A 27,948-nucleotide genomic window follows, 5' to 3' on the forward strand; every position below is an offset into this window, starting at 1 on the left:
AAGGGGAACAGGGACTGTCTCTGACATGAAATCAAAGTCTGGCTCTTTGACCTCTCCCCCCTAGGGGGTGGGAAGGAGCAGCCTTGCCAGGCCACAGAGGAGGACATTGCAGCCAGTCCTGAAGATACCTCATAAGCTAGGGCCACATGGAAGGGGAGGAGAACCTTCCCTATCATTGCACTTAGAAAGAGACAGGGAGGAAATGAAGAAGAGAAAGTGGGATTGGGAGGAAATGAGGAAGGGGGCTCCAGCTAGAATACAAAGTAACTACTCTGTGATTTATATAAAAAATTATAAAAAAAGAAAAAATAGTGGGTTTTGGAAAGCAGTTGAGGAGTCCTGATTGTGTCCCCTTCTTCAGGTTCAGATTAAAAAAGATAAACACAAATGACTGCTGTGTGCCCAAAGGGATATGATAACAGTAGAGTACAACTACATTATGAAAACTTACATGATAGAGTTTTTTTTTTTTAACATAGTTTTGGTTTTTATATAAGAGTATCTAGCACCTCTAGTCTCTGCATGCACCTTTCTCATGTGCGTAAACCTCCACAGGGGCACACACATATGAGTAACTAGAAAATAATTCCTAAAACATTCTTCATTGAGATTTTTCAGTCATTAAGCCCCATGAAGAATCATTGTTCCGAAGACTAAAGAAAAAACAAAACAAAACAAAAAACAACAACAAAAAATAGGCATCAGGGCTGCTGATGCTGAATTACTGCTTTACAAGGAAATAGTTGTATAAGAGCGATAATACCTGCGGTTTCATGGGTTCTAACATAATTTATGGGTACACACCTTCCATGGAGCCAGTCTTAACTTGTGTGTGTTATAGATATGTCTTAAACAAAATGTATCCTACCTGCTAATAAAACATTAATGATTATTTTACAAAAATGAAGTGATGATTTTACTCACATTCACTGTTGCATCCTCTGAAAGTCACACAGCACAGAAGAATTTTTACATAAGTAAGTTTTTATAAAGACAGATGAATGATGAAATGTTTACAATGTTCCATCTGCAACAGTTCAACTCCCAGACAATGTTCTCATTTTGCACCATGTTTTCAGAGAATGCCCCCTAATATTGGTTCATTCTTGGTTCAGAACCCAGACAATCTAAAAAAGGCCATCACAAATATCTTCCCTTAGTTACCAGCCAGGACTAAGCCTGTTATCTTGTTTCTGTCACAGAAACTGAAGGTAGGCATGAACCTTGGTGATGCATTTCTTGGTTAGTGTAATAAATATCCCTCCCTTCTCCTCTTTCCTTCCTGTTAGAAGGCCTGTGCTCTCGTCTCCCCGTGTGGATAGGACTGAATAACCAGCCCCTCATCTGTGCTGTGCCCTGTTTCAAACAGAAAGATTTCTTCTTACACCCCATCATGAAATTTGGTGTCTTTGTTGTAGATCCACTGCTTATTTGAACTCTTTAACAAGGAATTCTCCAATAATTATCACCCTTCAGGTGACACAGACAGTTTAATTTCTACCTTGATGAGGTGCAATCAATTGATGGGGGCTGCAGGTTGCTACTACAATATCTATTAATCTTGGAAATTTTTTTTTCTGACATACATTTTGTATTGATTGCCTACAAGTGTTGTAGTGGTTGAAGAAAATGATGTTTCATTTCAGGTTGCCTGACAGGGCTTTTCATGGGAAAGTTACATTAAGGTTCAGTATGAAAAATTATCTTTATATTTACTGCTTTAGGTTTCAAAAGTCATTTGGACCTTGTTTGAATGATTTTGGATAACCATGTGAGGTAGACAACCTTAACCTTTTGGGGTTTCAGAGAATTCTTGACATTTTTCTCACCAGTTTCAGGTAACGTCGTTTTTGAGTGCAGGCCACAGGAATGGAAATGTTAGTACCCTTGGAAAGTGTTTAGTTATTTGTTCAGCCTTTTTCTTATCATTAATAATATATCTTTTGTTTGAGTATGAAATGTCATGGATAGAGACATGTGTAAGACAACTTGGTCCCCAGGTGTCATAATTACCATGGGAAAATGTGGGTATTTGGGAAGAATGATTGAAGGAAATGGTTGATTAGACACGTGCATTAAAAGTCCAGAGTCCTTTGATCTTTTTTAACTTTTATCTTCTATGAAGTGGACAATGACCATCACAGTATTACAACCACACTCCTGTTGAGGGCATCAGGGCAAGCAGTGCTGGCCTGAATTCCCTGACATGAATGGCAAAATAAAGATCACTTCTTCTTAATTTTCTCTTCCAGGAATCTTTTTTTCCACACATAAGGAAAATTTAACCTCAAAATAGGTTCCAGAGAGGTGTGTTCATTATGGTGATAAACAAACCCTGTGGTTAATTAAACTTTAGCAGGAAGAATTTGGAAAATTTAGAGATAAAATTTAGCAATAAAAAAGCCAGAATGCTATAAGCTCAGTTAATGGGCAAATCATTTGTGAACTGAGAGGTCCATTTCATCATCAGGAATAACGACAGTGAAGGCTGGATATATAGGATATATGGAGCATTCAGTCTATTCAAGGAATAAGCTCATGCAGTCTCTATTCTGCAAAGCAATTTTTACAATGCTGTATGTCCTGATACTTTGTGTTTAGCTAAATGGTGAAGAAATAATCTCTAATAATATACAAAATATAAAAGTTGTCCAGAATTGAATTCCTGACATGCATATTATGTGTATTTTTGCCATATTTACAATTCAAGTCAAGAGAGAATTTCAAGGCAAAATTGAACATTTGCAGTTTGGTTAGAAAATCCTGTGTAAAATTTGGGTTAGAAAGACCAGGTTCCAGAAAATGTAAGATTTAACAAAAATAAGCTATGTGATTTATATGAAGAAACAATAAATATATCTGTAACATGTCTCAGGAATTGACCATATGTCACCCATCAGAAGCTCAAGGACAAGAAGTGATAAAGTTAACTAAATGTCCCTTGGATAAAGAGTACTTCTACACATATGGTTCAGTCAAAGCCACCAAGAAATTACATCCATTAGTGGGCTTTTTACCAAATTTCATTTCCAAGATCTCAGAAGTTTTAGAATTATCCACTTGAGCCTAAACATGGCTAAAGATGGGAGCAAAAATTGATGTCATTCACTTTGATGTGCTTTTGCAAATATGCAGAATGCAAATGAATCAATGTCATGGAGCACTTACAGCCAGATTTAAAAAAAAAATATGAGACAGTCAACAAATACACAAGTTTATAACAGCTGTAGGAATCCCTTGAGAGAACTGCTTTTCCACCTGTGATAAAGAAAATTACAACACAGTAAAGGTAAAACAACAACAACAAAACCTCAGAGATGCAGCACAATGTGTGTATATATATATATATATATATGAAGGCTATGTGTACCTAAAACAAGGACACCTGTTCATGTAAGCTAAATATAGCAAGTTCTACTAATCCATATTAAGGTAGCATATGCCATAGAAGCTAGATTTGCTACTGAGGCAGTTACTGTTTTCCATGTTAAGGGTTGGTCTTACTTTGTTTTGATTTCTCCTTGCTTTGTATTTTTTTAATTTTGTTCTTAATGCTGATGTGTGCACTTGCTATTGGAAGTATGTAATATGATTTCTTAGGAACTCACAGTGAGGAAAATCCTTGCATCTCAGTAGACTTTGTTCTTTCTTTGAGACTGAATACCACACGTCCCATTAGGCCTCATATAGGTGTTTCTGGGTCTAGATTTTTACTGCTGACAATCCTTCCTCCTCTCTTCTCACAGTTACTGCAGTTACAGGTATCACCTTACTCTCCTCTACAGAGACTTTGTGTTTGTACTTCTGATGGATGTTTTCATGATTAAGACATTGGGGAATTCTTGGAAATGGTCAAATACATTTTGAATTATGAGGTGGTCATGAGTTTTTGCATGTCAGTTTTAGCAACTTGTGGCTCATCTATGAAATAAACCCCAATATCAAATGGTTTGAACAGCTGATACTCAGTTAGTAGTGCTATTATGGGAGGTAGTTCTGAGATGAATGTAGCGGTTAACTGAACCTCCCTTGACCTTGTATTTTATTTCTAGTACTGACATCTCCTCATTCACATTTTCTCAATGTCACCATATTATAGTGGAGAATCTCCTCTGGCCCCAGCTTCTGTCACCAAAATTTCCTACCTAAGTATATAAAGACAAGTAATGATAGACTCAGTCCTGTCAAAATAGAGCCCAGATAGCTTGAAGCTGTAATGTCAAGTAATGTTCATAGAGTATAAAATCTGACAAGCACATCATTTGTGATTTCTCTGATCCATACAGAGGGTCTTTGGACAGTGCTTGAACTACTGCTGCATGGCTCCCTAAAATGTGATTCCTCCATTGTGTCATATGACTGATAATTGTGCTACATTTGATGACAGACATTGAAGATTTAAAGTTCTAAATGAATGATCAAATAAGTGTGAATGTGGGGCGGGGCAAAATGGCGGTGCCGAGAGAACTCTCATTCTGACCAGCAGCACAGCAGAATCAGCACAGAGACCAGCAATCAAAACTCGCAGCCATAAAACACAAGCAATTGTGTTTACCAGGTGAGAGGATACCCCACGGTGGGGGATTCAATCAGCTTTAACTCACCCGGCTAAACCTCGGAAGAGATCCCCATTCTGCCAGATGCTTGGCCGCCAGCCCCAGCCCAGAGCCAAATGCCAGTGTCTCTGGTCACGGTCCCAGACTGAACCTTGCACACCACACTATCAGAGACTGGAATTTTCAGTCGAGAGATAACCCCACGGTGCAGGAAACGATTGGGACCGACCTTAGGTCACCCAGACATCCCCTGGGAAAGACTCAGGGTCCGCAGATGCCCCAGGAGCCAGCCCAGAGCCAGAGCAGGGGACCCAGGCGCCTGCACAGAGCCCTGCATGAGCACCTGATTCGCCGCCCCAGATAGCACTGTGGGCCCCAGGGGACCAGAGAATGAGTTTCACTGTCGGGTGCAAACCCACAGGGAGAAAAATGTATGGTCTGATCTCAGAGCACTCAGCTGACACCCCCACCCCGAAAAGGTCTCTGGAAAATTTCCCAGTTTAGGCAGACGCCCAGGCTCCTAAAGGCCAGAAAGGCAGACACAGGTAGTTTCTGTGCGCCAGCTAGCTAGAGGAGACTGAGCGGTGCACCCCAGAACAAAAAAAAAAAAAAAAAGAGAGAGAGAGAGAGAGAGACTGGGAGTCCCTGTCTCCAGAGAATCCACAGGGAAGGAAGGAAACCAAGCCGCCATCACTCAGCTGTGCTCCAGACACAGGCAGTTTCTGTGTGCCAGCTAGCTGGCAGAGACTGAGCAGTGTGCCCCAGGGCAAAAAAGAGACTGGGAGTCCCTGTCTCCAGAGAATCCACAAGGAAGGAAGGAAAATATACTGACATAAATCACCCAATCCTTCCCTGGAAAAAGTGTCGCAGACCGGCAGGGCCCAGCCGCCATCACTGAGCTGTGTTCCAGACAGAGGCCCAAACAGTTGCTGTGCATTAGATGTCCAATTGTTTCACAACAGCTGATCATTAAATTTACAGCAAGAAACCCAGAAACAGGGAAGCTGTCTTCAGGACTTCCCTGGGTGAGAGGAGAACCCTCTCGACTAACAAAGACTACAGTTACCACTCAGGTCTCTATCCCTGAGGTAAGCAGCAGCAACTCCTGAAAAAAACACCAGCCATTCAGGGACTATACCCAAAAAGCTGAGAAGACTTCCTTCAAGAAAAACCAGCTTTCTGCCAAGGGGATTCTCTCCACCACAGGATCCCCAGGAACCACCAGAAAATAACCCCAAACACCTAAGATAGCCCAATGGGTAGAGGCCAGCATAAAAGCTCAAGCAACAAAAGACAGAGAAATATGGCATCTCCAGAACCGAGTTACCCAGGGGCAAGTAGCCCTGGACACCCCAGCATAACTGAAATTCAAGAAGATGACCTAACAACTATGCTCATGAAGATGATAACAGAGGAAACAACCAAGATACGTAAAGACATAGAGGAAGATAAAATCAAACAGAATATTGCCATCCATAAAGAAATAGAGGAAGTTGCAGCCAAACAGTTTGTGGCCTTTAGAAAAGAAATGCTTAAAGCACTGAATGAAATAAAGAAAACAGAGGTTGGTTCAAACAAACAGCTGACAGAAGTGATGGAAAAACAGGAAAATACAGTCAGGCAGGTGAAGTAAATCAACAAAATGGCTCAAGATCTGAAGATAGAATTGGAAAAATTAAAGAACACACAAATGGAGGAAATTGCAGAGAGAAAGAACGTAGGGAAGAAAACAGGAACTACAGAGGTAAGCATAACCAATAGACTACAAGAGATGGAAGAAAGAATCGCAAGTGTGGAAGATACAATGGAAGAAATCGATGTACCTGTCAAAGAAAATGTTAAATCCAAAAAATTATTGACACAGACCATCCAAGAAATCCAAGACAATATGAAAAGACAAAACCTAAGAATAATAGGTATAGAGGAAAAAGAAGATTCCCTGCACCAAGGCCCAGAAAATATTTTCACCAAAATTACTGAAGAAAATTTCCCCAAGTTAAAGGAGGGGCCAATAAGGATACATGAGGCCTACAGAACACCCAACACATTTGACCAGAAAAGAAAATCCTCCCGCCACATAATGATCAAAACAGTAAGTATGCAGAACAAAGAAAAAATACTAAAAGCTGCAAGGGAAAAGGGCCAAATAACATATAATGGCAAACCCATTAGAATCACACCAGACTTCTCAACAGAGACTATGAAAGCCAGACGGGCCTGGAGAGAAAACATGCAGATCCTAAGATACCCTGCAAAACTCTCAGTCCTCATAGATGGAGAAAACAAGATATTCAATGACAAAAACAAATTTCAACAATACCTACACACAAACCCAGCATTACAGAAGACACTGGAAGGAAAAATACAACCCAAGAAAATTAGCTTCTTTCAAGAAAACACAGGAAATAATTAAACCTACTACAGTAAAACAAAAAGCAACCAAGCACACAACCTGATGACCACAGCCAACATCAAAATCAAAGGATCTAACAGCCACTGGTCATTAATCTCTCTCAACATCAATGGACTCAACTCTCCAATAAAAAGAAACAGATTAACAGAATGGATACGTAAAAAAAAACAAAACAAAAAACAAAAAAAAACCCAGCAATCTGTTGCATACAAGAAACAAAACTAAGGCACAAAGATAGACATTACCTGAGGGTAAAGGGTTGGAAGACGACTTTCCAAGCAAACGGGCCCAAGAAGCAAGAAGGAGTAACCATTCTAATGTCTGATAAAATAGACTTTCAGCCAAAATTAATAAAAAGAGATAGGGAAGGACACTTCATACTCATCAAGGGAAAATTCCCCCAGGAAGACATCACAATCCTGAACATCTATGCCCCAAATACAAGAGCACCCACATTTGTTAAAGAAACATTGATAAAATTTAAACCACATATAGATCCCCACACATTAATAGTGGGAGACTTCTACACCCCACTCTCAACAAAGGACAGGTCAACAAAACAGAAATTAAACAAAGAAACAATATCTCTGACAGAGGTCATGAATCAAATGGACCTCACAGACATTTACAGAACTTTACACCCAAACACAAAAGAATTTACCTTCTTCTCAGCACCTCATGGAACCTTCTCCAAAATAGACCATATAGTTGGTCATAAAGCAAGCCTCAACAGATACAAGAAGATTGAAATAATTCCTTGTATCTTGTCTGATCACCATGCAATAAAGCTGGACTTCAACTAAAACAGAAATAGCAAAAAGCCTACGCACTCATGGAAACTGAACAACTTGTAACTAAATGGCAGCTGGGTCAGGGAAAAAATAAGAAAGAAATTAAAGTCTTCCTAGAACTCAATGAAAATGAAGACACAACATACCCAAACTTGTGGGACACAATGAAAGCAGTGCTAAGAGGAAAGTTCATAGCACTAAGTGCCTTCGAGAAGAAATTTGAGACAGCTCATTCAAGCAACTTAATGGCTCACTTAAAAACCCTAGAAAAAGAAGAAGCAGACACACCAAAAAGGAGTAGACGGCTGGAAGTAACTCAAACTCAAACTAAGGGCTAAAATCAATCAATTAGAAACAAATAAAACAATTCAAAGAATCAATGAAACCAAGAGCTGGTTCTTTGAGAAAATCAACAAGATCGACAAACCCTTAGCCAAGCTAGCTAAAAGGCAGAGAGACATCACCCAAATCAACAAAATCAGAAATGAAAAGGGGGACATAACTACAGACACTGAGTAAATCCAAACAATCATTAGGACTTACTTCAAAAGTCTATATGCCACAAAACTTGAAAATCTAAATGAAATGGACAATTTTCTTGATCAATTTAACTTATCAAAGCTGAATCAGAACCAAGTAAATAAATTATATAGTACTATATCCCCCAAGGAAATAGAAGCAGTCATCAAAAGTCTCCCATCCAAAAAAAGCCCAGGACCAGATGGCTTCAGCACAGAATTCTACCAGACCTTCAAAGAAGAGCTAACTCCAATTTTCTTCAAACTATTCCACAAAACAGAAACAGAAGGAACATTACCAAACACATTCAATAAAGCCACAGTCACCTTGGTACCTAAACCTCACAAAGACTCAACTAAGAAAGAAAATTCAGGCCAATTTCCCTTATGAACATTGATGCAAAAATACTCAACAAAATACTCGCAAACCGAATCCAAGAACACATCAAAGATTTCATCCACCATGACCAAGTAGGCTTCATCCCAGGCATGCAGGGGTGGTTCAATATACGGAAATCCATCAATGTGATCCACCATATTAACAAACTGAGAGAAAAAAAACACATGATAATCTTCCTAGATGCTGAAAAAGCATTTGACAAAATCCAACATCCATTCATGTTTAAAGTATTGGAGAGATCAGGGATACAAGGCACATATCTAAATATAGTAAAGGTGATATACAGCAAGCCTATAGCCAACATCAAACTGAATGGAGAGAAACTTAAAGCAATCCCACTGAAATCAGGGACAAGACAAGGCTGCCCACTCTCACCATATCTCTTCAACATAATGCTGGAAGTCCTTGCTAGAACAATAAGACAGTTGAAGGAGATCAAGGGGATACAGATTGGAAAGGAAGAAGTCAAATTATCACTATTTGCCAATGATATGATAGTATACCTGAGTGACCCCAAAAACTCTACCAGGGAACTCCTACAGCTGATAAACACCTTCAGCAAAGTGGCCAGATACACAATTAACTCAAAAAAATCAGTAGCACTCCTGTATACAAAAGACAAAATAGCTGAGAAAGAAATTAAAGAAACAACACCCTTCACTATAGTCACAAACTACATAATGTACCTTGGTGTAACCCTAACTAAGCAAGTCAAAGGCCTATATGAAAAAAATTTCAAGTCTCTGAAGAAAGAATTAGTAGAAGATATGAGAAGATGGAAAGATCTCCCATGCTCCTGGCTTGGCAAGATTAACATAGTAAATATGGCCATCTTACCAAAAGCAATCTACAGATTTAATGCAATTCCCATCAAATTGCCAACACAATTCTTTATAGACCTGGAAAGAAAAATTCTCAACTTCGTATGGAATAACAAGAAACCCAGAATTGCTAAAACAATCCTCTACAATAAAAGATCTTCTGGAGGTATCTCCATCTCTGATCTCAAGCTGTACTATAGAGCAACAGTTATAAAAACTGCATGGTACTGGCATAGAAACAGAATGGTAGATCAATAGAACCGAACAGAAGACCCATAAATAATCCCACACACTTATGGACCCCTGATTTTTGACAAAGATGCCAAAACAATACAATGGAAAAAAGATAGCATCTTCAACAAAATGGCGCTGGTCCAACTGGATGTCTACATGTAGAAAAATGAAAATAGATCCATACTTATCACCCTGCACAAAACTGAAGTCCAAGTGGATCAAAGACCTCAACAGAAAAACAGACAGATTAAATCGGCTAGGAAAAAAAAAAGTGAGGAATACCCTAGAACTCATTGGTACAGGAGAAAACTTCCTGAACAGAACACCAACAGCAGAGGCTCTAAGAGCAACAATCAATAAATGGAACCTCATGAAATTGAAAAGCTTCTGTAAAGCAAAGGACACCGTCATCAAAACAAACCGACTGCCTACAGATTGGGAAAGAATCTTCACCAACCCTTTATCTGACAGAAGACTCATATCCAGTATATATAAAGAACTAATGAAGCTGAAAAGCAGCAAACCAAGTAATCCAATTAAAAATGGGGAACAGAGCTAAACAGAGAACGCTCTGTAGAGGAATATCGAATGGCAGAGAAACACTTAAAGAAATGCTCAACCTCATTAGCCATTAGGGAAATGCAAATCAAAACAACTCTGAGATTTCACATTACACCCATCAGAATGGCCAAGATGAAAAACTCAAGGGACAACACATGCTGGAGAGGTTGTGGAGAAAGGGGAACCCTTCTCTACTGCTGGTGGGAATGTAAACTTCTACAACCACTCTGGAAATCAATCTGGCGCTTTCTCAGAGAACTAGGAATAGCGCTTCCTCAAGATCCAGCCATACCACTTCTAGGCATATATCCAAAAGAGGCTCAAGTACACAAAAAGGACATTTGCTCAACCATGTTTGTAGCAGCTTTATTTGTAATAGCCAGAAGCTGGAAACAGCCCAGATGCCCCTCAACTGAAGAATGGGTGCAGAAATTGTGGTACATCTATACAATGGAGTATTACTCAGCATTGAAAAATAAGGAAATCATGAAATTTGCAGGTAAATGGTGGGACCTGCAAAGGATCATCCTGAGTGAGTTGTCCCAGAAGCAAAAAGACACACACGGTATATACTCACTCATATAAACATACAGCATAGGATAAACCATCTCAAATCTAAACAAATATAAACAAACTAAGCAAAAGAGAGGACCCTAACCAAAATGCTCAATCCCCATCCTGAAAGGCAAAGAGGATGGACATCAGAAGAAAAAGAAAACAGGAAACAACCTAGGAACCTGCTACAGAGGGCCTCTGAAAGCCAGAAGAAGAAAACAGAAAACCTATGAACCTGCCACAGAGGGCCTCTGAAAGCCTCTGCCGTGCAGACTATCAAAGCAGATGCTGAGCCTGATGGCCAACTGTTGGGCAGAGTGAATGGAATTTTATGTAAGAAGTGGGAAATAGCAAGAGCTGGAGAGGACAGGAACTCCACAAGGAGAGCAACAGAACAAGAAAATTTGAACACAGGGAACTTCCCAGAGACTCATACTCCAACCAAGGACTATTCATGGAGATAACCTAGAACCCCTGCACAGATGTAGCCCATGGCAGTTCAGTGTCCAAATGGGTTACATAGTAATGGGAAGGGGGACTGCCTCTGACATAATCTGATTGGCCTGCTCTTTGATCACCTCCCCCTGAGGGGGGAGCAGCCTTACCAGGCCACAGATGACAATACAGCCACTTCTGATGAGAACTGATAGACTAAGATCAGAAAGAAGGAGAGGAGGACCTCCCCTATCAGTGGACTTTGGGAGGGGCATGCATGCAGAAAGGGGAGGGAGGGTGGGAGAAGCGAGGGGAGAAGGGAGGGTCTTATGGGGGGATACAAAATGAATAAAGTGTAATTAATAAAAGTTAAATTAAAAATAATATTTTGAACGTAATTTTCTGTACAAGATTGTAATTCCTTATATAATTACTTTTTAGCAGACAAATGTCTATGCTCATGTCTCAGGGAACAAAGAATTTTTTCATTTTCCTCTAAAATTTCAGTGCTTATGGGAAGACACCTGAAAAGAAATATGGGTGGAAACGCTATGTGTCATGGTTATTACTTCCTGCTTACACAAGGTTTCTAGTGAGGTAAAGAGGAAGTAGAATAGTGTAAGACAGATACACCAAAGAACCTCTGTAAGACTGTGGGCAGAGTAAGCTTTACAGTCATCTGCAGTTATTAAATAGATTAGCACTTTTGTATGCTCTGTGACTCACACAGCACCGAGGGAGTTCAGTAGGTTGTGGGGTTTTGATATATAAATCATCATGGCTAAATGCAACTTCTCAGAAGTGTCTGTTTTGACTTTTGGGTTCAGAGTACTTTGTTGACAAAATGGAAAGGGAGGTTTTGCAGCAGGTTTTCAAAGCAGCAAGGTGAGAGATCATGTATTTGTTTCCTCACTTATTTTTATAAAGACAGATAAATGATGAAATGTTTACAGTTTTCCCATGTCTCATTTATCACCAAGTTTTGAGAGAATGCTCCCTAATACAAAGCAAGAACCAGACATGGACAGATATGAAACTGGATAAAATGTGTTTACTTAAGGCTTATTTCAGGCATAGGAAGAAAGAAAAATGGATCAAGACTGTACTTATACTAATCCATTTTAAGGTAACAAGTGGCCTAGAGTCTGAGTTTGCTGCTGCAAGGATTTACTATTTTCCATGTTAAGTGTTGGTCTTCATTCTGCTTCCTCCTTTCTTTTGTCTTACTCATTTTGTTTATAGTACCATTTTATGCATTGCTTGTTGGAAATCAGAAAAAAAAAATGATTTAATTTTGCAGGAACTCACAACAAAGTAACAGACATTGAGTCTCTGCAGAGACTGTTCTTTGACTTCCAAGTGGTCCAGACAGAGCCCATGTCTGTTATCTGAGGCTAGCCTTGAACTGTTGACAATCCTGCCCACATCTCTTCTCCAAAGTTTTGATATACAGGTACGCATTGTTCTCTTGTCTGCAGGGACTTTGTGTTTATACTTTAGAATGATGTTTTTACGTTTAAGACATTGGGGATTCTCACATATGAACAAAGTGCGTTTTGTCATGAGCCTTTGGATATCAGGTTTTTCTATTTTAATTTTAATTTTATTTTTTTATATTAATTATAGTTTATTCACTTTGTATCCCAGCTGTAGCCTCCTTCTTCATTCCCTCACAATCCCACCCTCCATCCCTCTTCTCCTTCCATGTCCCTCTCCAAGTCCACTGATAGCAGAAGTCCTTCTCCCCCTCCATTTGACCTAGCCTATCAGGTCTCATCAGGACTGACTGCATTGTCTTCCTCTGTGGTCTGGCAAGGCTGCTCCCCCCTCAAGGGGAGGTGATCAAAGACCAGGCCACTGAGTTCATGTCAGGTTTGTAAATTTGTCACTCAACTCTCAATTGTACATCATGGTCTTCTGTGCTTAAAAGTTGATACAGAATTGGTGGTGCTATTATGAGTGGTGGGACTGAGTTGGAGGTAGTGACTAACTAAACCATGACTTTGTATTTAGTATCTAGTACTAAAATCTCCTTATTATTTTTTTCTGAATATAATCATGTGGTGAATTTCTTCTGACAACAATTTCTGCCACCAAGGTTTACTGCCCAAGTATATGAATACAAGTTTGTTAAACTCAATACTCTCAAGCCCAGATAATTTAGTTTGTAATGTCAAGTAAGTTTCATAGAGTTAAAAACTACTACATCATTTATGATTTGTTTGATTACATACAAGCTCTTTAAGTGCTGTGGCATGCTCCCCCTTATAATGTTTTATTTTTATTGTACCATGTGACTGATACATGTGATACATTTGATGACAGATGAATAACTGGTAGATATTTAGAATTAAAGGTTTTAAGAGCAATATCAATTGTATGAATATAAATTTTTGTACAAGCTTGGAATCCCTTGCAATGATTACTTTCTAAATGACAAATGACTAGGCTAATGTCTCTGGGAGAAAAGAATTCTGTTATTTACATCTAAACTTTCCATGCTTGTGGGAAGACACCTGAGAGGATATTTAGGTTTAGAAGGCTGAGTGACACGGTTATTACTTACTTCTTACACAGTTAATAGTGAGACTTGTGAGAGTAGCATAATGTAAGACAGATGCAACAATGAAGCTCTGTAAGATCGTAGACAGAGTACGTCTTACAATCAGCTGTAGTTATTAAAGAGCTTAACATCATTACAATGAAATTGATCACTAAGCATGAGACAATCAGGAATATGTCTGAGGTGAAACACTGCATCTATGAAAGTAAATATACTCATTTGAAAGGACTTCCTTGAGATAATAGGAATCCATAAAGAAACCCTGTTGCTTTTCTGGAAAAGGAATTCTTAGGAAGTGTTCATGATTCCAATTGCCAGAAACAGTGCAGTCATAGAAAAAAGTAAAATATTCATACATAAGTTTGATAAAGATCTTGTTGCCTGTTAGGTGGTGGCATTGCTCCTTCGAGGGACCCCAGAGTTACAAGGTAAAAATGGATGCTTGCATATCTATTATGCAAATATTAGCATTTCAGCCATTTGCTTATTAAGATTAGTTTCCATTCAGGAAACTTGTGAGCAGGCCCTGGATGAAGCCTGTACTGGCAGGTTTTGTGTATCAACTTGACACGAAAGGAGGCTCAATTGAGAAAATACCTGCATGAGATCTATCTGTAAGGCATTGTCTGAATTAGTTATCAGTTGGTGAGGACCCTGCAAATAGTTCATGGTATAATCTCGGGGTTTGTGGTCCTGGGTTCTATAAAAACAGCAGGCAGAGCAAGCCATGGAAAGCAAACTAGCAAGTACCACTTCTGCCCCTCAAACTCTGCTTTAGCTCCTGGTTCCAGGTTCCCACCTTGCTTGAATTCCTGTCCTGATTTCCTTGTATTTGACATACTATGATCTAGAAGTGTAAGTCAAATTAACCCTTTCCTTCCCACCTTGCCTTTGGGTGTTTGGTTGCAGCAATAGAAACACTAGGACAAAGCAAAAGTTGCAATGAACACTCACTGGCTGAAAGGTGCCAGGAATATGAGTCATCTACTGAGAAAAACTGGTAGCTGTAACATGTCTCTTGGGGGGAGAGAGAGATAGAGATAGAGATGATAGAGATAGAGATAGATAGATAGATAGATAGATAGATAGATAGATAGATAGATAGATAGATAGGAAGGACTAAATGCTGATCAACTCAAGTAGTGTGAGATAAAAATAAATCAATAAAGACATGGATGACTGTGAAAACTACATTTGTTTCTGATGTAATAGGAGAAAATATCCCCCAAAAGACACTGCAGTTTAACACAAAAAATGCAAGGGGAAGAGTCAGAGAAGATTCCCTGAAAAGGATTTGCTTTAAGTAAAAACCAGACACACGAAACTGCTTAGAAGAAAAAGTGGGGAAGAGCCTTGAACTCATTGGCATAGGAGAAAACTTCCTGAACAGAACACCAACAGCACAGGTTCTAAGAGCAACAATCAATAAATGGGACCTCATGAAACTGAAGTTTCTGTAAAGCAAAGGACACTGTTGTCAGAACAAAACGACTGCCTACAGATTGGGAAAGGATCTTCACCAAACCTATATCTGACAGAGGGCTAATATCCAGGATATATTTAAAGAACTAAAGAAGCCGAAAAGCAAAAAAATCAAGTAATCCAATTAAAAAATGGGGAACAGAGATAAACAGAGAATTCTCAATAGAGGAAAATCAAATGTCAGAGAAACAATTAAAAAATGTTTAACATCCTTAGTCATAAGGGAAATGCAAATCAAAACGACCCTAAGATTTCACCTTACACCCATCAGAATGGCTAAGATAAAAAACTCAAGTGACAACACATGCTGGAGAGGTTGTAGAGAAAGGGGAATCCTCTTCCACTGCTGGTGGGAATGTAAACTTGTACAACCACTCTGAAAAGCAATCTGGCGCTTTCTCAGACAACTAGGAATAACGCTTCCTCAAGATCCAGCTATACCACTCCTAGGCATATATCCAAAAGAGGCTCAAGTACACAATAAGGACATTTGCTCAGCCATATTTGCAGCCTTACTTGTAATAGCCAGAAGCTGGAAATATCCCAGATGCCCCTCAGTGGAAGAATGGATACAGAAATTGTGGTACATCTACACAATGGAATATTACTCAGCAATGAAAAACAAGGAAATCATGAAATTTGCAGGTAAATGGTGGGATCTGGAACAGATCATCCTGAGTGAGCTATCCCAGAAGCAAAAAGACATACACAGTATATACTCACTCATATAGACATATAATATAGAATAAACCTACTAAAATCTGTACACCTAAAGAAACTAATCAAGAGGGAGGAGTCTTGCTAAAATGCTCAATCCCCATCCAGAAAGGCGAAGAGGATGGACATCAGAAGAAGAAAACAGGGAACAAGTCAGGAGCCTTTCACAGAGGACCTCTGAAAAGCTCTGCCCTGCAGACTATCAATGTAGATGCTGAGACTTATGGGCAACCTTTGGGCAGAGTGCAGGGAATCTTATGAAAGATGTGGGAAACAGTAAGATCTGGAGAGGGCAGGAACTCCACAAGGAGAGTAACAGAATCAAAACATCTGTGCACAGGAGTCTTTCCTGAGACTGATACTCCAACCAAGGACCATGCATGGAGATAACCTAAGACCCCTGCACAGATGTAGCCCACGGCAGTTCAGTATCCAAGTGGGATCCATTGTAATAGGAACAGGGACTGTCTCTGACATGAACTGATTGGCCTGCTCTTTAATTACCTCTCCCTGGTGGAGAAGCAGCATTACCAGGCCACAGAAGAAGACAATGCAGCCACTCCTGATGAGACCTAATTGACTAGGATCAGAAGGAAGGAAAAGAAGGCCTCCCCTATCAGTGGACTTGGGGAGGGGCATGCATGCAGAGGGTGGAGGAAGGGCAGGATTGGGACAGGAGGAGGGAGGGAACCACAGAGGGGCTACAAAGTGAATAAAGTGTAATTAATAAAGAATAAATAAAAAATGTGCACATTAAACAAAAAAATCATATTGCTCATGAGTCTGTAAGATCTAGAAAAGCAAGAGAGGTATTTAGAAAATTCGATAAAATACAAAGATAGAATAGCACAACAGTTAAATAAAGTTTCTTAGGGAATCTTGCCTAATTGAGAGCAGCCCAAGTCTGGTGACATAAAAGGAATTTTTAGGAAGAGACCCTCTCCCAAGGAAAGATTAATTTTGTAGCTCTAAATTATCTCAGAGTTAAATCTATTCATCATTTCCCTGAGGAGTAAGGATGTTGACGAATTCTTTAAGTGTTTCTCTGCCATTCGATAGTCCTCTTTTGAGAATTCTCTGTTTAGCTCTGAACCCCATTTTTAAATTGGATTACATGATTTGTTGCTGTTTAACTTCTTGAGTTCTTTATATATTTTGGAAATTCGCCTTCTGTCAGATTTATTCTCTCAGAGTTACTCAACCACTTTACATAAATGATCACATTAACTATACATATTGATATATAAATTATATATACACAAACATATATGTAACCATATGCTAATTGAGTCTTGCTATCTTGACTAGCTTGAGTCACCAATACCATTACCACTCACAGACAACCCTCACAGGAGCCACCATCAGTGATCCCGAGCTTGCTATTTTCTGGACCATCTTCCTGACATCTTATTTCAAGCATGATATATTCACCATTATTAGTCTTCTACTTGAATTTAGAAAGTATGAACAGGATAATCTCACTTTAAAAGTGACTGTGACTGTTTATTTTAACATCCATCAGATAAAACCATTGACCACACAAGGAACGTCAACATTATTGTTTAAGAAGAGACTAATGAAAAAGATGTCAAGGATATTGGAAAGATAATTCAGGTATTGACACTTAAGTTCTTGTGAAGAACTTTAGTGAGCTTTCCAGAAGCCACATCTGGTAGTTCACAAACACCTTTAACTCCATCTTGAAGAGATACAACATCTCCTTCTGTCCTCTTTTGGCACTGCCTTCAAGTTCACAAGCACACACTCAGATATACACATAAACACAAAATATTTATTAAAAAAGAAATGGAAAGACTGACCCCTGTGTTCAATTTTTTTGGTTCTGTTGCTCTCCTTGTGGACCTCCTGTCTTCTCCAGATTTTACTATTTCCCACTTCTTTCATAATATTCCCTGCATTCTGCCCAAATTTTGGTAATAAGTCTCAACATCTGCTTTGATAGTCTTCAGAGCAGAGCTTTTTAGAGGCCCTCTGTGGGAGACTCCTAACTTGTTTCCTGTTTTCTCCTTCTTCTGGTGTCCATCCTCTTTGCTTTTGGCAATGGGGATTGAACATTTTAGCCAGAGTCCTCCCTCCAAATTAGTTTCTTTAGGTGTACAGATTGTAATAGGTTTATTCTATATTTTATGTCTATATGAATGAGTATATACCGTGTATGTCTTTCTGCTTCTCACTCAGGATGATCTGTTCCAGATCCCACCATTTACCTGCATATTTCATGATTTCCTTGTTTTTCATTGCTGAGTAATATTCTATTGTGTAGATGTACCACAATTTCTGTATCCATTCCTCCACTGAGGGGCATCTGGGCTGTTTCCAGCTTCTGGCTATTACAAATAAAGCTGCTACAATCATGGTTGAGCAAATGTCCTTATTGTGTACTTGAGAATCTTTTGGATATATGCCTAGGAGTGGTATGGCTGGATGTTATGGAAGCACTATTCCTAGTTGTCTGAAAAAAATTGAACACAGGGGTCTTTCCTGAGACTGATACTCCAACCAAGTACCATGCATGGAGATAACCTAGAACCCCTGCAAAGATGTAGCCCATGGCAGTTCAGTGTCCAAGTGGGTTCCGTAGTAATGGGAACAGGGACTGCTTCTGACATGAACTGATTGGCCTGCTCTTTGATCACCTTCTCCTGGGGGTGGGGAGAGCAGCCTTACCAGGCCAAAGAGGAAGACAATGCAGCCACTCCTAATGAGACCTAACAGATTAGGATCAGAAGGAAGAAAAAGAAACCCTCCCCCCCCCCAGTGGACTTGAAGAGGGGCATGCTTGGAGAAGGAGGAGGAAGAGAGGGATTATAAGGGGAAGAGGGAGGGACCTGGAGGGGGGATACAAAGTAAATAAAGTGTAATTAAAAATAAAATTAAAATTAAAAAAAGAAATGGAGTCTATTCAACTCTCAAAATGTAACAGTGTTTAGCCACTGTACTAAGTGGTTTGCATGTACAGACCTGTGGAAATGTTACCAGAATGACCACAGGCTGGAGATAAGTACTTGGTATTTTCGTGTATGCCTACTACCACTTTTTGATGACTAAATAATTCTCATATCAGTCAAGCAGAACCATGCTCCATTGTCTTGCTTTTTTTTTTTTTAGGGGGGGGGTTAAGAAAATTATCATACATCTACCTTACCTTTACCTCTTCCCTGGAAGCCCACATGCCTTCTCTCCTAGAAGGAGTGAATGTGACAAAGTAGAACCATCAGATGGAGCATTGTTAGACACAGAAGAACATGAGAGAATCATTGTAAGAAGTTCTGCACTGAGGTGTGTCTTTCCTATAAAGCCAGGTCTCACATGAGAGACTGGGAAGTTCTGGGGGGGATAAGGAATGGTACAGCTTCTAGCATTGTTGTAGGAATCAGCAGCAGATGGTTCAAGTGGGTGAAAAGACACCCCTCATTCTAGATACTGTTTTTTTCTTTTACTTTTTGATATTTTCTGACTCAAGAATCAGTTAATGGCACCTTCCTACCTTGGAATCCATTTAATTAATGAGCATTTAGCATCTATTGGTCCAACATATAAGGACTTTTCTTTAACAATTGCCCTGGATACAAAATCCCTTTGTCAAACCAAGATACTTTATGTCTTTGGTGTCTATTGTGAAGGGTGTTGTTTCCTTAATTTCTTTCTCAGTTCTTTTGTCTTTTGTGTACAGGAGGGCAATTGATTTTTTTCTAGTTGATTTTGTATCCAGCCACTTTGCTGAAGGTGTTTTTCAGCTGTAGGTGTTCCCTGGTAGAATTCTTGGGGTCACTCAGGTATACTATCTTATCATCTGCAAATAGTGATACTTTGACTTCTTCTTTTCCGATTTCTATCCCCTTGATCTCCTTCAATTGTCTTATAGCTCTAGCAAGGACTTCCATAACTATTTTGACGAGATGTGGAGAGAGTGGGCAGCTTTGCCTTGTCCCTGATTTCAGTGGGATTGCTTTAAGTTTCTCATTTGTCTTTTTTTTCCTCCCCTCTGTCTGACATTCTCAAGTGGGGACAGTTTTGTTGGACAGGACACTTGGGCATTTGGCAATGGTTGTCAACGCTGCAATCAAGAGCTGGTGCTCTTTGCACTTAAGATGCTGGTAAACACTACAGTGCACACACTAGTTCCTCATCACAAAGGCTAAAGAGGCTCCAAATGTCAATAGTGTCGAGGTTGGAAAGCTGTCTTTCACTAGCATATTACTTTGTCACAGTGACCAGATAGCAGACATACATAAATTAAGAAAGGAAAGTATTAATGGCAAATGGTTTAAAAGTTCTTTTCATCCTGTGGGGAAAGATGTGAGAGAGCAGAGCTGTTTATGCCCTTTCAAGTCAGGAAGCAGAGAGGAGAATTCAGGCACTCACTGGTTTGCTCCTTTCTCCATCTCTATGTAGAGTTTGAGCCTCCAACCCAGCAATAGCACCACCTATATTCAAGGAGAACCTTTCCCATCAGTTAATCATCTCTAGAAATGTCCTCATACACAGAGCCAGGGGTGTAACCCTTCAAATTCCTACATAAATATAAATCTGATCATGTTGATAATGTAGATTAGCCATCCCAACTAAGTTGTCTTAGTAGCAGCAAAATTTTAAAATAACTCACCCAAGAATGACAAATTTCCTAAACAGCAAGCTGGCCCATAGGTTGAGATTTTCAGATAGGTAGAGATCGTGGCTGTTGTCTTTGGCTAGAGAGGAACTTTGTATGAAGATTCCCTCTAACCAGTCATGGTAGTGTACATTTCTAGCCCCATCCACCATGCCTGACCAAGCTGAGGGACTCTGCATTGGAATCTCGCCTGCAAAATTTAACAAAACTGTCTCAAGATAAACATTTATAAAGGAATGAAGGGACAGGAATGATGGCACATGCCTTTCATCCCAGTGCCCAGATGACAAAGGCAGGCAGATGTCAGTGAGTTTAAGGGCAGCTGGTCCCTATAAAGACTAGCTCTAAGCTTGTTCCAGGGGTACCTAGTGAACCCCTATTTGTAAACAAAGCTGAGGAGGGTTTTGTAGGTTAGTTTGGCTTAGTGGTAGCTTTCTGGTCTAACATGAGTGAGGCCCTGGGTTCAACTTTCAGTACTGAGAGACAGGCTATTTCCTGCTAGTAATAGAGTCTTCATCTGGACGTAGAATATTATACTGACCATAAGTGAAGGTGCATTATGAGTAATCATAAAATGAATAATGTCCTGTAAAAGATGAGGGTTCCAGTTAGTCCTTTAGAAAAATGTTCACAGCCTAAATTTCACAGTACATAAGTTTTGTGTGTGTGTACGTGTGTGTGTTTGTGTGTGTATTTTGATCTGAGATCCTGAAAACCTGAAGCTCTGTCTTATGACCTTATTCCAACTTGCTTTCTTACTATGGAGAACAGTTCCCACCAGGTGAGTTTGATTCTTCCATTCCCACAACCTTTGGAAGAAAAGGTTTGGTGTTTGGATTTTGTCCTGCATTATTTTCCATCTTTTATTGACCTGAATTCTAAGTTTAGATTTCTGAGTTTCCATTGAAAGGTTTTTCCTGGCACCTATGGCCATGGGTGTCAAATAAAGATCTAGAGGTATAAATAGCTGGGGAGGAAAGCCTTCATCCTATTGACTGCTCCAGATCCAGTGAGCAACCATGAAGACCTTAATCTTCCTTGCTTTCCTTGGAGCTGCTGGTGAGTACCTTTAATGAACAAGTCAGTAGGAATTAATCATGTAATTAAATTAGTACCTTGTGCTCTGGAATATAGGTTGTGCATATAGGAGATTGAAAATGGTAGACCAACATTGTGTAGTGCATATACTAAGGAATAAATAAAGTTTGCTTGCATTGAAAGATCATGGTTCAGCACAGATAGTATATGTAAGAAGACTGTCTTGAGCTTCCAGGTAGAGTCCATTAATTAGGGGAAAGGAGATGAAGATATCTCACAACAGAACAACTGTAAGTTTTGACTTCTATGGAATACTGCTATTAATAACAGTGATTTTGAGCTGCAGAGATGGCTCTCTGTTTAGGAGCTCTTCCATAGTACCCTAAGTTCTATTCCCATTATTAGTGTCTTCTAGCTCACAACCACCCATAACCCAGGAAGGGAAAGGGGATCCTTTGGCTATGTCAGACCCTTGCAGTCACACGCACAACCCTCTTCCCCCTTCTCTCACACATATACAATTAACAATAAAATCTGTGTTTGTTTGTTTTTTTAAGAATAGTAATCTGTGCTCCTCCAAAAAGGTGGAAATGTCAAACTTGAGTCTCCTTAATACTGAAAAGCTGATTATTTGGCCTAGGGATCACGACAGGAAACTATATTTTATTTCTCATGGAAAGAAACTTTTCAGCTACACTCTTTTCATCTTTATTAATAATGTTTCCCTGATATAAAGCCAATGTCATTCAACTGATTAAACTTAGGGACATGACCACTTCTGTATTAGTGTTAACAATTTATTTACTGTTCACAGTACAAGAATGGTATTTTGACATAACCACAAGGTTGAGTGCATACCAGAAATTATTCACCAACTCCAACATATATATGACCCTCTATTTTATTTTTAATTTTCATACAAAGTCTTGCTAAATCATTCATGCTACCTTTGAGCACCTTCAGTAGCCCAGATTGGCCTTAAGCTTGTCGTCATCCTGCTTCAGCCTCCAAAGCACTAGGAATTACAGGCCAGGGGCAAAATGCAGGGATGCAGCTAAATTTGTAGTACTGAAATTTAATACTAGGGTTTCCAGAACTAAGTGGTTATAAATTAGATGTTTCTGTGAATATTCCTGTAGATATATCTCAGCTCATAAACATGACGGAAGACTTTGGAACTGTAAGGAGACTTGATAACAGTGGGACCTACTACATGATACAGGGTCACATGTTGCAAAGCTTTTAGCACAAACAGAGAGGTTAGGAATGGGAGTCCTGTAAAAACAGGTAAAACTGTTTACAAGAACTTAGGTGACATGCAATATAAGAGATGAGGAGATTAGGGTATTAGATAAGGGTATTTTTTCCCTAAACCAAAAGTGCTTGCACATTGCTCCTTAAGTTTTCTTTATTTTCATAAGCAGACAGGCTTGCCATGACAACAACTTACCATCAGTCAAAACTGATGTGAAGCTATCAATTCGCATGACTTCCCAGCAGGGTTCTGTTGTAAAGTGCCTTTTACGTCCCTAATTAGTTACAGTCAGGCATCTCTGATTGTCTCTAATATAGCTGTGAGTGTGTATAGGCATGTGTATATGGGTATGTATTCATAGGGCACATAAGAAAGAATGCAACACATTATTTACACTTCAATGAAATGAAAGATTATGCTTATTTAAGTGATTTTTAGAAAATAGATATTAGTGGCATAAATGATAAAATTTCAAAACCAAATTACAATACATTAAAACCACCTTTTCTTGATGATATGAGAACAAAACAAAACAATTATAAAGAAGACTTTCTTTGGTGGATCTATTTACAAGGACGTTTCTTTTCAGTTGCTCTCCCTCTGGATGATGATGATGACAAGATTGTTGGGGGCTACACCTGTAAGAAGAATTCTCTCCCCTACCAGGTGTCTCTGAATGCTGGCCACCACTTCTGTGGAGGCTCCCTCCTCAATTCCCAGTGGGTTGTTTCAGCAGCCCACTGCTACAAACCGTAAGTGAAAAATACATTTCCATGCTCTATAGGAAACAAGCACAATTCTACAAATAAAACATTCAGATAGTGGACCGTAGAGATGGCTCTGTAGTTAAGAGCATTTGCTGCTCTTCCAGAGGGCTTGAGCTTGATTCTCAGCACCTGCATTTAATGATTCATAGCCACCTATCTATAATCCAGTGTCAGGGAGTCTTATACCTTCTTCTGGACTCTATGGCACCTCCATTCACACACCGCGCGCACTCACACATACATGTGTACATATAATTAAAAATGAATCTTAAAAAATCAGACACAAAGAGCTTGACTCTATCTCAATTATATGAGACACTTATGTGGAGTGTTGTTCCAGAATTCACTGCTCTCTTCCTAGCTGATTGTACTAACAACCCAGAAGGGGAACCATTGTTGATTCGGGGGACTGTCTCTGGCATGGATTCTATTGCCTGCTTTTTGATCACTTCCCCCTGGCAGGTCTGCATTGCCAGACCACAGGGGAAGAGGATGTGTTCAGTCCTGATGTGACTTGATGATCTGGAGTGGGTTGGTAGGGAAGCTCCAGTTTTTCTGAGGAATATAGGAGGGGGCAGCAGAGAAGAGCAAGGGAGGGACTGGGAGAGAGGGAGGGAGGCGGCTATGATCCAAATGTAAAGTGAATAAATACATAAATTAATTTTTAAAAAGGTTGTCTTAGAATAGATTCAGATTGTGAATCACTACATAGTTCTAACACAGGAAAATGGACATGTAGAGGTAAAACACTCTGTATTTTAAGTACACTATTAAAAACAAGTACATAGTTCTGTCTTATAACATTGCACTTCTCAGCAAGGTGTGGTTATTTACATCTTTGGTCATAGCATTCTTTTTCTGATTCTTGCTTCATCACACTGTACACATGTATTTTGTATCTCAGTATCTCAAATCCGTGTATATCTGAAATGCTTAAGAAGTACAATCAGAGGGAAAACAGCAAATGCTAATCAATTTCTACCAGTCTGCTCTTCATCTCCAACTGTTTAATAGGGGTGTTCTCTTCCCATCTTACATCTTGTACTTTGACGTGCAATGAACGGCGAGTCTGTACTAACTATCAGGGATGCTTTTGTAAGGAATTCTCTGACATACAGGCCTGGGAGTGCACAGTTACCTAGTGTATAAAGTCACCTGTGCAAGTATTTGTGTTTATTCGTATGCTTGGAAAATGGGGAGACGATTGAAGTTGAATACTTTAAAAAGTGCTAACCATCCTTACATCCAGCCGGATTCAGGTGCGCCTGGGAGAACACAACATTGATGCCCTCGAGGGCGGTGAGCAGTTCATCGATGCTGCTAAAATCATCCGCCACCCCAAGTATAACTCAAAGACCTATGATAATGACATCATGCTGATTAAGTTGAAGTCACCTGCCACCCTCAACTCCCGAGTGTCCACCATCTCTCTGCCAAAATCTTGTCCAACATCTGGCACTAAGTGCCTTGTGTCTGGCTGGGGCAACACCCTGAGCAGTGGCAGTAAGTATCCCTGGAACTTAATTTCCATGTATGAGAAGACTAGAGAAGAAGGGCATGTTGCAGGCAAGCGGCTCCAAATTCCCACTCAAGAGGAGGTTCTCTGAGGATATATTTAGATACAAGCAGTCCTACAATGCATAAGTTAGACTGGAGGAAACACCTGTGTTGAGACTGTACAGCAGACAAAATAAAAATGAACTAGTAGGAAAAACTCAAATGTGTTTAACTGAAATAGGAGAGGTAAGTAGACAGGGGTTAAAGACTTTGGTGTTTCTTTTTTTTTTTTTTTTTTTTTTTTTTTTTTTTTTTTTTTTTTTTTTTTATTTTTTTAAATCTTTTATTTATTTTTTATTAATTACACTTTATTCATTTTGTATCCCCCCATAAGCCCCTCCCTCCTCCCCTGCCAATCCCACCCTCCCTCCCCTTTCTGCATGCATGTAACTCCCCAAGTCCACTGATAGGGGAGGTCCTCCTCTCCTTCTTTCTGATCTTAGTCTATCAGTTCTCATCAAAAGTGGCTGCATTGTCCTCTACTGTGGCCTGGTAAGGCTGCTCCCCCCTCAGGGGGAGGTGATCAAAGAGCAGGCCAATCAGATTATGTCAGAGGCAGTCCCTCTTCCCATTACTATGTAACCCACTTGGACACTGAACTGCCATGGGCTACACCTGTGCAGGGGTTCCAGGTCATCTCCACAAATAGTCCTTGGTTGGAGTAGGAGTCTCTGGGAAGTTCCCTGTGTTCAAATTATCTTGTTTCTTTAAGAATATATATACCTGTTGAGAGCTGTGGACACCTTTTGTAAGCAAAACTTCTCAAAAAAAAAATATTCCAGTGGGGAGTGTTGGCACGCACCTGTAATCCAAGCACTCAAGGACACAAAGGCACTTGCGTCTCTGTGAGTTTGAGGCCAAGCTGATCTATAAATTGAGTCCAGAACAGCCAAGGCTGACCAGAGAAACCCTGTCTCAAACAAACAAAAAATGCCCTCACAAGTTATAAGCCCCTAGGAAACTGAAAGACAGAACAGGTGTTATGAAAGAGGCAGAAGGCTGGAAAAGAGATTTTCTACAACACTGGATAATCGTCTGTTTTCCTTCTTGTGCTTGACAGCCAAATACCCTTCACTTCTTCAGTGTCTTGATGCTCCTGTCCTCTCTGACAGTTCTTGCAAAAGTTCCTACCCAAACAAGATCACTGGCAACATGTTCTGTTTGGGCTACCTGGAGGGCGGAAAGGACTCATGCCAGGTGAGTTTATTTGTGTTCTTAATCGTACTCTCTCTTTCCTTGCTTCTGCTTTTCTGAAATAGAGAGAACATTAACACTATCCCTGAGACTGTTGGTGAGAGATGAAGAGTAGATTTGGGATAAATTTCTAATTGTCTATATAATATTGACTAGGATTAAATATAAAAAAAATATGTAGAAATTACTATGAATGTTCCATATGGACTCAAATACTTTCTTGTAGACTTTACCTTTGAAAACAGAGCAGAGATTTCAAAGATGCATTCGGTCTCCTCAGTTCTCACACTGGCATGGGCTCATAGGTTGACTAAGGAAAGGTGTGGGTCTATAAGAAGGGACGTTATAGAATATTGACCCGCTAAGGAGACTGAAGCTTGAGTTTCCCAGTGTAGAGAAGTTATTTCATGGACAACCAATGAAGATGTGGGGTAAGAGCTTGGAGTCCATCCTTTAGTTTAGACATAGGTGATAACTCTTATCATCTTTTCTTTTCTTTCTTTTTCAGGGTGACTCTGGTGGCCCTGTAGTCTGCAATGGGCAACTCCAGGGTGTTGTTTCCTGGGGATATGGCTGTGCTCTGAAGGGAAAACCTGGTGTCTACGCCAAGGTGTGCAAATATGTGAGCTGGATTCAGCAGACCATCGCTGCAAACTAAACACCTTGATCTCTTCAGAAGCCATCCCTCCATAGTCAAAGTCACCTTCCTTATGTGCCCCAAACCACAATCACAATAAAAAAAAAATTATCATGTCTGTCTACAAATGGTTCTTGCTTGATAATGATGAACTTTCTCTTCAAACTCATTACTAAATGAGAATTTAGAGAGAGTTGTACTTTTTACAAAGACAATAGGAAAGGCTATTTAGTATCCTATTTAAAAATAATTTGGGGGGAGCAGCCTTACCAGGCCACAGTAGAGGACAATGCAGCCAATTTTGATGAGAACTGATAGACTAAGATCAGAAAAGAGAGGAGAACCTCCCCTATCAGTGGACTTGGGGAGTGGCATGCATGCAGAAAAGGGAGGGAGGGTGGGATCGGGAGGGGATGGGGGGCTTATGGGGGGATACAAAATGAATAAAGTGTAATTAATAAAAAATTAAAAAAATAATTTGGTAATTTATTAATATATCTGATAAATTTCTTTTGAATACTTAGCTTTTATATATACTTTCTTATGCCACATTGTGCTAGATCTAGTATTGATTATTTATAACAGATTATGATACAAAATGCAGAGATATAAGCAATGGATAAAAGTCATGGAAAGTGTTCATATTGGAATGGAGATGAAGTCTAAAACTGTCATTATTCCTAGTGCATTTCCACTTTCATAACAGAATGCTACTTTTTCTATTAACTATTAATGCTACTTTTTGAATTAACTTTTTCAGTTAATACAAAATGCTATTACACTATACTATTCCAAGGATTCACACACCCCTAGTGCCGTAT

General features: G+C 39.6%; 2 protein-coding genes across 2 annotated transcripts in view; one reads left to right on the plus strand and one right to left on the minus strand.

Annotated features, from left to right (window-relative positions):
* The window catches only part of LOC129672609 (trypsin-4), a 47,871-nt gene that overhangs the window by 18,443 nt on the left and 1,480 nt on the right, over window positions 1-27,948 (minus strand). The window lies entirely within an intron of this gene.
* LOC129672610 (cationic trypsin-3) lies at window positions 21,650-27,245 on the plus strand. Its single transcript, XM_055602138.1, has 5 exons — window positions 21,650-21,738; window positions 23,562-23,724; window positions 24,989-25,242; window positions 26,357-26,493; window positions 26,999-27,245. The coding sequence occupies exons 1-5, from the start codon at window positions 21,699-21,701 to the stop codon at window positions 27,146-27,148; spliced, it is 744 nt and encodes a 247-aa protein (XP_055458113.1). The 5' UTR covers window positions 21,650-21,698; the 3' UTR covers window positions 27,149-27,245.

The sequence above is a fragment of the Psammomys obesus genome, unplaced genomic scaffold, assembly GCF_907164565.1.
Source record: "Psammomys obesus unplaced genomic scaffold, mPsaObe1.curated_primary_1811, whole genome shotgun sequence".
Lineage (NCBI taxonomy): Eukaryota > Metazoa > Chordata > Mammalia > Rodentia > Muridae > Psammomys > Psammomys obesus.

Coding starts and splice junctions, on each gene's coding strand:
- LOC129672610 (XM_055602138.1), top strand. CDS start 21,699: ATGAAGACCTTAATCTTCCTTGCTTTCCTTGGAGCTGCTG. Junction 21,739..23,561: donor TGCTTTCCTTGGAGCTGCTG/GTGAGTACCTTT, acceptor GTTTCTTTTCAG/TTGCTCTCCCTCTGGATGAT. Junction 23,725..24,988: donor GCAGCCCACTGCTACAAACC/GTAAGTGAAAAA, acceptor CCTTACATCCAG/CCGGATTCAGGTGCGCCTGG.